This window comes from Mirounga angustirostris, unplaced genomic scaffold, assembly GCF_029215605.1.
Source record: "Mirounga angustirostris isolate CCGP_5_RB_7025 unplaced genomic scaffold, mMirAng1.0.hap1 SCAF_1, whole genome shotgun sequence".
NCBI classification, from domain to species: Eukaryota; Metazoa; Chordata; class Mammalia; order Carnivora; family Phocidae; genus Mirounga; species Mirounga angustirostris.
This window is the reverse complement of record NW_026991709.1, coordinates 157,790,671-157,803,568: the sequence shown is the minus strand read 5'-3', so window position 1 is coordinate 157,803,568 and position 12,898 is coordinate 157,790,671. Positions and strand designations below refer to the sequence as shown.

The 12,898-nt window shown below is 63.8% G+C and overlaps 1 protein-coding gene across 2 annotated transcripts in view; it reads right to left on the bottom strand.

The window, feature by feature from the left end:
* PLXNA1 (plexin A1) overlaps window positions 1-12,898 on the bottom strand; it is a 50,244-nt gene that overhangs the window by 18,830 nt on the left and 18,516 nt on the right. For both annotated transcript variants that reach the window (XM_064591093.1, XM_045904195.3), the window contains exons 4-16: window positions 10,836-10,976; window positions 9,780-9,880; window positions 9,321-9,444; window positions 9,081-9,234; window positions 8,671-8,770; window positions 7,079-7,193; window positions 4,496-4,696; window positions 2,495-2,591; window positions 2,220-2,413; window positions 1,964-2,115; window positions 1,750-1,870; window positions 1,320-1,456; window positions 281-448 (exon numbers count right to left, since the gene is read on the bottom strand). In XM_064591093.1, the coding sequence (XP_064447163.1) occupies window positions 281-448; window positions 1,320-1,456; window positions 1,750-1,870; window positions 1,964-2,115; window positions 2,220-2,413; window positions 2,495-2,591; window positions 4,496-4,696; window positions 7,079-7,193; window positions 8,671-8,770; window positions 9,081-9,234; window positions 9,321-9,444; window positions 9,780-9,880; window positions 10,836-10,976 (1,805 nt within the window). The remainder of the gene's footprint in view (window positions 1-280; window positions 449-1,319; window positions 1,457-1,749; window positions 1,871-1,963; window positions 2,116-2,219; window positions 2,414-2,494; window positions 2,592-4,495; window positions 4,697-7,078; window positions 7,194-8,670; window positions 8,771-9,080; window positions 9,235-9,320; window positions 9,445-9,779; window positions 9,881-10,835; window positions 10,977-12,898) is intronic.

Here is a 12,898-nt window from a genome sequence, read left to right as displayed (position 1 = left end):
CCGTGGCTCTGGGCACCTTAACTGTGTTCCTTTGATCTTCCTGAGGAGCTCAGCATCCCAGAGTTTAGAGGGCAATCTGTTTCCGTGATTGACACGCAAACTGGGTTGTTGCATCCAGGGCACGGTAGCGCTCTGGATCTTCTTCATACACCCATTCAGATTCTACTCCCAACCCCTGCCCAATGTTGAGAAGCAGAAAGAGAGGCGGGTGCAGGAGCGCCACCCTCGGCAGGACAGATGGGGTCGCTGGGGCTCAGGGCAGGCTGGAGGGGGCACCCACCTGTTGATGCTCCACTCGGGGTCGATCTTCAGGATGGTGGGGTCCTCCGTATAGTTGTACTTCACCTCCGGGTTGGTGAGCTGAGCACGATTGATGTTGATGACGATGGGGGCGCTGCCAGGGCTCTGCCCAGGGGGTGTCAGACACCGGATCTCTCTGGAATTCCTCCTTGAGAGGCCAGGGGGGACAGTGAGGACACAGGTGGTAGGGCTCGCTTACAAGGTGGGCTATGCGTCTAGGCTCCATCACAGACAGGTGTGTGGGCCAGTTACTGGAACTCCCCAGGCCTCACCTGCCCACCTGTGTGTCTCCCAGCGGGCCACGCTAGCACCAACTCTCACTAAGGCGAGTGAGGCGCACGCTCTCCTTCCCCCTCCCCGCTTCTGTCTCCTGATCTGAAAACGGAGCCAACCCAAGCCTGGGCCATGACGAGGCAGAACGAAGTGGCCAGGGTGGAGAGGGCACTTGGTCACCCCCAGCGAGCAGCAGCCAGCCACTGCCTGCACCTGGGTCCCTGTCCCCTCAGCTCCTTCAGCACAGCGGAGGCTCCCCAGCCGCCAGGCCCGCTCCTGCAGCAAGGCTGCAAACACCAATAATTAGTCTGATAGCGGATAATTACCGCAGGAAAATATTTAAAGGGCCGTTCCATTATCATCCCTAATCTAAAATTATCCACTTCAAGCCTCAGGGCTTTTGTCAAGATTTCTTTTTTCTCTCTTAAGATTTTTTTTTTTAAATACTTGTGTTCCCAAGGGATCTCCCTCACACCAAAACAGGGCAGTTGTGCCCGCCCCTCAGGTCCAGGCCCTGCCCACCCACCAACCCTGCCTGCCCTGCCCTGCCTGCTCTAGGAGGTAGCCTGTCTCCATGGTAACACTCTCCCCCTCTGGTTTCCATAGTGATCACCCCAGCCGGGCTCTCCACAACCCCCTCCTTGTTTCCTGGGCAACGGGAGGGGGCATGCAGCCATGTGAACCAACCACCACCCAGGGAAGGCAGGCCCTGCCCTGGCCCCCCACTCCCCATCTGCACCCCATACCAGGAGAAGGAGCAGGGCCGGCCACCAACAGACACAGCCACGTCGCTGCCTGCATTCAGGTGGCTGCCCTCGATGCCAATCCAGGTGCCACCCGAAAGGGGTCCTCGCGCAGGGCTCACCCGGTAGAAGGTTGGCGTCTATGGGGGAAAGGGGCTTGCTTGAGCGGCAGGGAAGGCCTGCCCTTCAGGCCAAAGGCCTACTTGCACCTCCAGCCGGGCCCCAGGCCCTGTGTGCACACGGGCTCTCATACGCAGCCCACAGGCAGGGCCCAAAGTGTGCAGGAGGGACCTGGAGTTGGGCCTGGAGACAAGGAGGGGAGGGGAGACCAGAACAGAGGTGTTGCAGGATGAGGGGACCCACGGAGGACCAGCAGCTCAATCCAGTCCCTGCACAGCTCCCCCTTAGCCACCGGGGGGGGAGGGGGGCTTACCACGAAAGTGAAGCGCTTGGGTGACAAGGCCCGGTAGTGGGGGGAACAGTCTCGCACGCACACCTCCACCAGGGCATCGTGAGCCCGCACTGTGCTGGCATCCCCAATCTCACAGACGATCCTGTGGGGTGCCAAGGGGCCTCAGCGGGCTGCGGGGTCCAGCCCGGGGGGTCGGGGTGCCCCTGCCCGCCCGCACGGCCCGGGCTGCACTCACTGCTCGGCACTGATGTACTCGCTCTCCACGGGGCTGCACAGCACCTTGCCCACACGCACGCCCAGCCGCACGTCCTCAAAGCGCAGGCCCAGGTTCTCGCCTGTGATGGTGAGCCGCGTGCCCCCCTGCCGTGGGCCCGTCTCAGGGAACAGCTGCGGAGAGGCCAGGGCTGGGACACCCGTGCAGTCCGCCGCGGGCTGAGCCGGGCAAGGAGTGGGAGGCGGCCAGGGGCAGGGGGGCTGGGGGGGCTGCCTACCTTAAGGATCTTGGGGTCGGTGCAGCGGCTGGTGCCGTGGCGGGCATGCATCCAGGCGGCGGGTGAGTCGGCGGGGCAGTGGGGGCGCAGGGAGCAGCGGCGCTCGGCCACGCACCAGCCGCACTCAAAGCGTGGGTCGGCCTTGAGGCAGAGGCCGCAGCTCTCCCGCAGGGCAGGGCACTTGTACAGGTGGGCTGTGAGGAGGGGCGCGGTCAGCTCAGCCCACCCTCGGCTCCCCCTGCCCCCACAAACCCCAGGCACCCTGCCCAGCTCACCCTGGATGTTCTGAGGGTTGTCGATGACGAAGTTGCCGTTCCATACCACCGACAGGTTCACGGGCAGGTCGCTGACATCATTGCCCTCGTAGGAATACTGTGGGCAGTGGGCGGGCGGATGGTCACATGCACAGCCTAGACTTGGGGGTTGCAGGCCACTGCCCAGGGCAGTGGGTCAGGGCCCGCCTGCCCCTCCTGGCTACCTCTGGGACTGGCCCCTGGGAGCGGGCTCGGCAGGACAGAGTCCAGGGGCTCTGCCTGTCCAAAATGGCATTTCCAATCTGGAGCCGGAAATCCCACAGAGCCACCCACCTGCCAGCCAGCCGAGATGGCTAAGCTGTCACACCCAGTTCTGCCTTGGTCTACCACCCCCCAAACACACATACACACCACACACACACACACACACACACACACACACCACACCACACATACCACACACACAGGGCTTCCTTTCTGGTGGCCAGAATCCCTGCTCTCCAGCCAAGCCTGTCCCCAGCAGTCCCATGAGGCACACCCTCCAGGGTGACCCCCCACCTCCCCCTGTAGTCTGCCCCACCAGGGAACCAAAACTTCCCAACCGGCCCCCTCGGCTATTTCTCAGGGATTCTCTAGGAACCTGTTTCTTTGTCTGCTGAATGGATTCAGTAATCCCAACACCAGGACTGCCCTGAGGTGTAAGACGCGTGCCCCTGAGCCCTGGGCTCAGGCTGCAGGAAGCAGCATCAGGGAAAGCTCTGCCCTCCCACCCCCCAGGCTGGGCTGGGCTCGGGGATCATACCCCTCCCCCGGGGAGCCCAGGCCCAGCACTCCCAGCTGTGTCCCACTTTCGGCAGCTGAGGACCTCCACTCCATCCCAGAGCAATTCATCACTATTTTATCTGCAGGAATTTAATTGGATCCTATCAAATTCCCTGGTACTCCCTTTTCCCTTTCAACAGTCACAGGAAAGACAAATGTGGGCCGGTGGGCGGGGGAAGTGCAGCATGGAGGGGACAGAGGCTCGGGGATGGCAGAGAAACAGGGAATACAGGCACGGACAGAGAGCTGGAGAGCAAGGAGAGAGTGGAAGTGGCCAGGCCGTGGGAGCCAGAGAGAGGCAGCTGGAGGGCGTGACAGATGAGGAGACAGGATGGGAAGGGCAGGACAGGCGGGAAGATGTAGGGGCCTCTCCAGCCAGGTGCAGACCACAGGGGCCTGGCCAAGTGGCTGACTTGCCCCCAGGAGGCTGCTGGGACCCTCAACCCACCCCAATGGACACACAAGGTGCTGGCCAAGGAGCCACCACCACTGGCAGGAGGCCACACCTCTGACGAGAGGCCTCTTCCCTGGGATTCTCTCCTGAGGACTCTCTTCTGGAACAGTGGGGAAACCAAGGCCTGTCAGCTGCCACAGAGCCCGCCGGGGAGAGCTCGAGGACGGTCTTAGGACCACCAGCTCGACACCACTCCCCGCACCCGCCAGCAAAGGATGTGGGTCTGCAAGATCGCCATCACTGAACTCACTGGACTTGACTAAAGGCTTTGGAACTGTTACCCTATCAGATTCCACACTCCAAACATGACTGCTCCCCGGCCCTCGGGCAACACCCCCGGCTACGGTGCACCACCCCAACCGCTGTGAACAGCTTCTGGGTCTGGCCGCCAGATGCAGAAAAGGAGCTGAGCGCCTGGGCCCTGTGGCCCTGACTTTGGCCCTCCCGGAAGCACGGGCGAGGCTGGCCCCTGGGTGTCCCGCACACCAGCCTGGCCTCCTTGCCATATCCCACCCCATCTGTCTAAGTAAGTCACCCTTTCCCCCGTCTACAATGTGCTCCTGCCAGACATCTGGGTGGCTCTCGGCGTGTCACCCCTGCGGCCCTGTCACCCACACACCCCGGCCCGGCCAAGGGTGCCTTCTGAGCCGTCCCGGGCACACCTGCCCATGCGCTGTCTCTGTGCTAAGAGCCACGAGGGTGACCACACACGGGATGCCCAGCAACCCCCCCCCCCCCCACCTCACCGAGGAGTTCTGGCACTGCAGGCTGGAGCTGTTGAAGCGCAGGGCAGTGACACGCGCCGGGCTCCCTGGGATGTGGAAGAGGCACTCGTACCCGCGCTGGCCCGACTGTGGCTGCGGCAAGTTGCGGGCGGCCAGGGTGATGGGCTTCACCACACCCACCGGCACGTAGATCTGGGTGGAGGGCAGGATCTGCGGACAGTCCTGGGGGCGACAAGGCTTCGGCTGAAGGGCTGGGTGCCACGAGCACGGTGCACCCTCCCCGCGGCCCTGACCCCTGTCTGTGCACAGAGCCTTCGAGCATCATTGTGCTCGTTTCACACACTGGCCGACTGAGGACCTCAGAGAGAGCCAGCTGGGCTGGAGGTGGGAGGCCTGGATTCTGCACCTGCAGGGCTGTGGCCTCTCCCTTGTGCACCCAAGTGCCTGCCCGGCGCTCTAGGACCCTGCTGTTCAGCCACTGAGGGGGCCCCATCTGGCCCACAGCTGAAAAGGTCCTTGAGGCAGAAGCAGCCAAGAGGGGTGCTGGGGCTGGCAGCTCTCAGCTGGGGGCCCAGGGAGCATGTAAAAATAGCCAGAGCTGGGCAGGAAAACAGCCCGGGCCCCCAGGGCCAGCCTCTCGGCAACAATGACTGATGCAACGGCCCAGCTCCCTTGCAGCACAGCCCTGCAGCAGTGGCGGGAGAAGGCCCCGCGGGACTATGCTAAACTGGGCTTTAAATAGAGCTGCTGAAAACAGGCCGTAATCCCTAAACCCTGCGGCAGCTCCCCAGGCGGGCCTGGGCCCGGGCTGGCTCTATCGAGGTTGTGGGGGCCTGAGGAGGGAGCCCAGGCTGTGGCAGGGCACAGCCAGGCAGGCTGACCGCTAGCTGCTGGGTCTGCAGGGATGCTTCCACCGGGGAGAGGTGGGTGATGAGGAGACATGTACGTAGGGCCGCCTTCCACACGTTCAGGGGCTCACACCTACACCAGCGCTTCCCTGGCCTTTGAAGAGGTGCCCCGGCCAGCCCCCAAGCCCGGGGATCCTCCTGCTGCCTCCCCAGCCCCTGGCTGCCCCTCCTGGACCCCCAGCAGCCCTGGCTCTTTCTGGCCACCAGGACTTGGCTCCTCTCACTCCCCAGCCTCATACCTCCCTCTACAGATACCATCTCTGCTGCCCAGGAGGCCCCCGTCTCTCTCTTGGGGTGGGGCCTCTGTACCCGCATCAGGCTGGAGTCTGGCTGAGGCTATGCCTTGGCACCAAGCTCCTCAGGGGCCACCCGACAAGATCCAAACCAAAACCAGAGATGGAAAGAAGGGAACCTGAGGGTGAGGAGTTCAAGGCCTTCTGAGCAATGGGACTAGTCAAATTTGGGCCTGTGTCACACTCCTTAGTAAAGTCCTCATTAAAACCTGGGACTACAACTGAAAAAAGCAGATCCGTGGGATGGGCCCCTTCCCCAAGTGACCTCCCTGGACCCCAGGACCACCTGCAGTCCAGCCCTGAACGTGCAAACCCCGCAGGAGGGTCCTCACATGCTGCCCCACTGAGGCCCACAACAGCCCTCCCTGAGGTCCCCAGACCCTGGGGTCACTAAGCAGCTTCCTGCTGCCCCATGGCCCCTGCCCACCCTCATGACACCTTTGGCAGGGCCTCCTGTGATCCACACTCCCGGGGAAGCCCACTGTCCGTCCCCACACCCTGGCTCTCACACCACCTGCTCACACAGACACCACCCCCCACCCAAACACCCAAGGTCCCTGCCTACCCCTGGTCTGCCCCCGACTGCTCCTTGTCCCCTGATGTGCGATGTTACATCAAGGAGTGGACAAAGGTCCAGAGGGAACGGTGGAGGCTGGCCGGGGAGGCTCTGTGAGGAACAGCCTGAGGCAGGCTGCATGTCCTCGGCTTCCCCCACACCCCATAGCCAGCAGGACCCACACCCTCCTGCCCTGTCCAACCAACAGGCCTGCTGTCCACTGCAAAAGCAAGGGCCCTGGCTTCCAGGCCAGGCTCTGGACCCTCAGGCTGTACCTGGGGAACTCTGCATCCCCACTCCCTGCCTGGCAGGTGCCCCAGTCGGCCTGTCCTGGTTCTAAGAGCCTCGGGTTCTAGGAAAGGTAGCCTGGCTGTTCATAAATAAAGTCAGCGCCTTGCCCAAGCTCTAAAATAATTACTACCTAATTGCTATCAATTACTACGCAGTACCCTCAAATGACTCCAAGAACCCACCAGCCGCCCTGCCAGTCAGTCGGAGGGTTCCCTCATCTACACGATGCTGGGCACCGGGACTCCCACGCCGGCCCAGCCAGACACCCCAGGCTCTAGGCTCCCAGCACACGGGATGGACAGCCCCCCCCCGGCGTCGTCCCTCACGCATCCCTCTGGTCTACAACCCCCAATGAGAGGCCCCGGTCTGAGGCCTCCCCTCAGGGCTACAAAGCAGATCCCGTGACCACCAGCAAACACCCCTGGCTGGCCTCAGCTCCACACGGCCTCGGAGGACGTCCCTCCCAGCACAGGCCATTAGGTCAGCATCCCAGCCACCCGTGGGAGCTCTCGGTGCTGCTGTAGCTCAGCAGCCCGAGCGCTCGGGACGGCCGTACCTCAGACACGTTGACGCGGCCCTCTAGGAAGGCGCAGTCGGCGGCGTCGTGGGTGCACACGTGCCGGTACTTGCACCAGTGGCAGGGGAAGGAGCCGTTGACACAGGACAGGCAGCTGCAGGGAGAGGGCAGGGCAATCAAACGGGGGCCGCCTGTGCCTGCACCCCGGGCCCACCCGGGGCCGTGCTAGCTCCCTGCTAGTTCTTGCGCCGTGGAGAACAGTGCCACGGCAGGGCCTTTGCGCTGGCTGCTGCTCCGCCCGCTCAGAGGGGCCTGCCCGGTGCTTCCCTCCCTCCTCACTGCCTTTCTTCCAGACCCTGAGCATGTGACGGCCCACGCCAGTGTCCGCTGGTCGAACCCTCCCAATAACAAACGTCTAAAACCTATGGTGCCCACTGGCCACGCCAAGCCACACGTGACAATTAGTGCTGGGCAATGTGTCGGCGCGGACGTGGAACTGCATCTCAAGTTCTGATCTCAGTGAACTTAGGCTTCCACTTGGGAGGCCAGCCATTGCTGCAGGGCCCCGCAGAGCGGCTGCACACAGCCGCCTCCCGACCAGAATTCAAGCTCAGTGGCTTGGCCGTTCACTCCCCCATGTCCCCAGGGCCTGGACAGGGCCCTTGCTGCGCTCTGGCCTGTGCAACCTCCTGTGGCTGGCACCTTGTCGCCTCTCTCCAGTGCCCGCGGCCCCCACCTCCCCTGCAGAAAACCACCTCTGACTTCGCGAGGACCTCCCAGCCTGCTGGCCACCCTGCTTCTCCAGAGACCTTCCGTCCCCTCCGGCTCTGAAGAGCTGCCCCCTGCTCCAAAAACCCCAGCCCGCCCTGGGCAGAGCGGTGAAGCCGGCTAATACCAACACCCGGGCCCTCCGTGGGCACCACGAAGAGGCAGGATGGAGGCAGTCTGCAGGTCAACCAACGAAGGCACAGCTGAAAACCAGCTGCCTTCAGCTCCGCAGCTGGACCATACCACCTGTGTGGGCCTCCCCCCCACCGCCCCCCACACCCCTCGCTGGCCTTCCAGCCAGGGTCCCCTCCAGGTCAGGCTTGGGGCCAGGCCCAGGGCCCCAGCTTAGGGCGGGACACACAGCAGGTCCCCGGCTTCCCCCGCTCTTCCTCTGAGGCCCCAAGACAAGCACACCAGGGCAGCGGCAGGGACAGCTCCGGCCCCCAGCTCTCTGTGCCCCCAGCGCCCCGCTCCACCACCAGAGAGGACCTGGACCGCTCTCTGTCCCTGGGTGGCAGGTACCTGTCCTGAGCGGCCCGCCCTGGCCCACAGCTTGGCCATCTCCCGCTCGGGTGACAAAGCAGCTTCCCTCAGAGCTCCCTGCCTCACTCTGGGGCCCGCAGACCACTGCCCACACCTCGGCAGCTTGTGGGAGGCTGGGGAGACTCCCCTCGTTTGAATCGTGCCCCTCACTCCCTTAGCCTGCCCTCTCTGACAGCCCCAGCCCGGGCTTCTCTCTGCCTGGCCCGTCTGCTGGGGAGCGGTTCTTACACAGGCCTCCCCTCCCACCCTGAGCACGAGGCCACACAGCGCCACACCCTGTCCTGCTGCGAGTGTCGGGGCAGGAGGGCCAGGACACTCACGACTGGTGGACACTGCAGTTGTAGAAGACAAAGTCCACGGACGCGAACTTCTTGCCCGTCTCCTTGGACTTCAGGTAAAGCTTGACCACCCGCTGGTCTCCTGAAAAAGCAGCACGGGCCCAAGTCACCAGGGCCACCCGGGGCCACGGAACCCAGGCCTGCCAGCCAAGAGCAGGGACGGGCCTCGCCAAGGACCTTCCCTTCCACCACGTGCACAGCCCCTCGCCGTACCTGTGCCCCTCAGACCCCACGGGCCTCTAAGCACTCTGGGGAGGCACCTGCGGTCCCTGCCCCCAGGGCAGGCATCTGCTCCTTCCCCTGCCACCCCACAGGAAACGTGTGACGCCCCTTCCCTGACCAACAGGATGGCTCCAGGGGCTGCCCTGGCCCCAGCCCATAGCGGGACTCACCCTGGCCTCGCGTGATGGGTGCCACCTCCCGCGCGGAGGGTGAGCGGCAGTGGATCCGACCGTCCTCCAGGATGCTCTCAGACTCGGTGAAGTCCTCGAAGGAGCAGTTGACGCCGGCCGAGAGGTCGGGCACATTCCAGGCCTGCAGCACAAGCTGGGGTCCCCAAGGCAGGAGGTGAGCAGGCACCCCCCCCGCGCCGGGCCGATCACCCGCCCCCGCCCCCGGGCAGCCATGCTCACCGGGACCTGAGACATGGTGACAGACACATTGCGAGGCTGCACCGTCAGCTGCACACACTGCAGCAGGTCCGAGGCGAAGCGCTGGGGCTCGTCAGCCCGCTCGCAGGCGTCCTGCCGGGAGCAGCTGCGGGCGGAGGGCGCTGCGGCTGGGCGTGGGGGAGGCGGCCAGAGGGACGCCCCGAGCCCACCAGCCCCTGCTCAGCGGGGTCGTCACCCGCACTTGGGGGAGCCCAGCAGCTTTACCCTGTACCCCGTCTTTACTGGGGTGAAGGTGGGCAGGCCATCACTTAGCCAGTCCCAGGCAACTGCCAAACGCAGAGCACCTCATCCAGGGGAGACCCGGAGGTGCTCCAAGGGGAGCCGTGACTGCCCAACGTGCACAGGGCGGCCACGTGGGGCTCTCTCAGGTCTAAGACTGCCAGGGCCCTCCGGCCCACCCTGCACCCCACCCAGACTCACATGCTGTGCAGGACGCACCAGCCGCAGTGGGGGTCCCGTGACCCCAGGCACAGCTCACATGATGCATACTGCACACAGCTCTCCAAAGGCACCCGAGTCACCTGGCAGGATGGGCACACCTCAGCATCAGACCCCCACAAGGCCCATTCCAGAGACCCCGGCCAGCCTCACCTCCCCACTGCCACCGTGTGTCCCTTGAACCCAGTCCTGTTCCCATACATGAAGGGAGCCCCCATCTCGGGCCTTTCTCCAGCATGGTCCTGTGACCCTGACTTGGCCACGTCAGGCCAAACAGGCCAGGTCTCTCCCCTGGGAAGCAGTGGCCAGGAAGCAGTAAGCTGGTGCAGGGGAGCTACCCAGAGGAGAACTGACAGCTCTAGCCAGAGTCACTCTCCCATCTGTCTGGACTCTGAGTTCCCCACGGGAGCATGGGCTCGTCAGCCCCAATCCTAAGCACAGAGGCAGGCTGGGCCCTGCTTACCCTGACCTCGCCTGCTTGGCCCTGAGATCCTCTGAGAGGTGGAATAACCTGACGGCTGGGAGAGGGGCAGAGGAGAAACAACAGCTGGCCTAGAAGGGAGGCCTGGCCTCCCCAAGCCCATCCTGGCCTGCCCCACCTGCCCTGCGTTCTTGGCTATCATGGGGTCACCAGCTTGAGAAGGGAAGAGGCTCGCTCCAAGCAGGTAGGCCAGGGACACAAATGGATGGCCTTGACAAGGGGGGCCAGGCCAGGCACCGACCCCATGGAGACAGCTGCCTGAAGCCGCCATTGGGCAGATGGGGCCAGGGCCGTGCAGGGCCTCAGCCCAGGAACTCAGGGCCCCAGATGTATACTCTCAGCCCTCGAATGACATCAACACTCTGATAAAATTTACTCAAATATCTATTCCTGAGAACATCCAACTGTTCAGGGATGGGGTGGGAATTCCAAGTCTGACCAGGGAAAATCTGGAACCAGTATGGACAGAGTGGACCAATGACAGCCATGCCCAGCTTCCTGAGGGTAGCATCCCACCCCCCAAACCCACCCCATGTGTCCAGCAGTGGGTCACCCACCTGCTTCTCCGTCATAGCATAGAGATACTGGCGGTCGGGGCTGAGGACCAGGTCACGCAGGATGGGGCTGCTCTCTTGGGCCACCACACTCTCATAGGCCAGGGCCGGCCGGCCGCCGGGGTTTGCCAGGTCCACCAGGATCTGTGGCAGCGAGGGGCCTAAGTGGGGCTGTGCCAATGCCTTTCTGCCCCAGCCCCACACCTACTTAAGGGCAGGGGTCTGGAGCCCCTCCCCTGGCTGACGCTCCCCAGCCCAGCAAGAACAAGGCCGAGGCCTCCACCCACCGCAAGGAGGTTGCGTAGGACAAACTGTGGCCCACTAGGTGGGTCCTGACTTAGCCCCTTCACCAGTCAACAGAGGCCATGGGGACGACCACAAGAACCACCACCCATCACCAGCTGTACAGCCAAGCCCAGCACAGAGGCGGCGGGAGCCCCTGGCAGGTGCCCCACCTTCCCTGGGGCCAGGCTGGGTGCCCCAGAGGAAGGGATATTTATGCAGAGGTTGGGAAGGAATGACGAGGCAGCAGGGGCCTTCGGGGAAAGGGAGACATCCAGCATGGCTGAGAAGTGAAACCGGGAGACTCCGGGGCAGGGAAGCAGCATGGGAGTGAAGGGCCAAGCCAAGGTCCCGGAGTGGGGTACACCCCCGCAAGAAGGCAGGAGGGCAGGCGTCTCATCGGCATGGCAATATATTCCAGATCCCAAACAAACTGGGCGTTAATTAGCCAGCTCTTCTCTGCAGCTTGCAATGCTGCAAGTATTTTTAGTTGCTTTTACCAAACAAATGTATTTAATTAACAGAGAGACCCAGGGGGCTTTCCAGAGATGGGACTCATGGGGCAGCGTCTGCCCAGCTCAGCCAGTCCTGGGCAAGCTCCCAGGGCACAAGGTAGCGGGGCCCTGCTTAGTCAGGCCCACCCTCACTGGCTGTAACCGAGGGGCCGGTCCCACCTCTCCCCCTCCACGTGGGGCCAGGGCTCAGGCCGGGCTCGGCCCAGCACCCCTCCTTTGCGCCCCCACACTGACAGGACGGGGCAGGTCTCACTGGCTGGGGTGGGCCACGAGGCAGCGAGGGCGGCCAGCCAGGGTGGGGCGCTGTGTCTCTGGGCCAGAGGCTGCCGGCCGCAGGAGAGGGGGAGGGCCGCATTCCTGAGAGCCCGAGGCCACCCCCCACATCCGCTCAGCTGCCTCCTGGCCGGGCAGCCAGACTTAAGTCAAACCAGACCCGGAAGAGCGGAGCCCTGAGCCGGGCAGGGGGAGGCAACCACGGGCTGGGCCTGGAGTTGCCCAAGTGGCTTGGGCCCACGGCCTACAGAAGAAGGGGTGCCAGGTGAGGGGCCACAGCAGCCCAGGCTCAGCGCCCCCGCAGGTGGGTATGCACAGGACCCCAACCTGTACCCAGCCAGCTCCACAGAAATCCTGCCCTGCTGGGCTGAGCAGCCAGAGGGCAGTTGTTGCTCGCAGGGGGCCCTCAGTCAGCTCCTCAAGCTGGCAGGCCAGGCCAATATCAGCCACGGGAGAGGTCAGGGAGGCCAGGGGTACAGCCTCTGGACCCACGCTGCCTGGGCCCAAGCCCCAGCTCAGACAACCCCAGCTGTGCAACCGAGGTGCGGCGCTGACCTGCTCTCTGCCTCCGTTTCCCTAGCTGTGAAATGGGGATGACAGAAACCACTCCCCACACCACAGCTACTCTGAAAATTAAATAAAGACCTAGCCAGTGAGCCAAGAAGAGGGGACACAGGGTGGCTGAGCCCCAAGGCAATCCCCAAACCCCAGCAGCCACCCACCCAGGCCTGGCAAGGCTAGCCTGGGCTATGGCCAGGAAGCAGGGGACAAGAAGGTCAGGAGGGCAGGGCAGGGCCAGGGTGCAGGCCAGGACACCAGCGGGACCCAATCTCCAGACCCAGTCTCAACTCAACTGATTCAAATCAGGACTCTGGATTTCTCCCAGAGCTCTGCCCTATGCCCGTACCCCCTGCCTGCGGGTGCCTCTAGCAGTCGCCTAGAAGCCCAGGCCCAACCCCAGCCCTCGCAGGACCAGACCCCCTCCCCCAGTGCCCC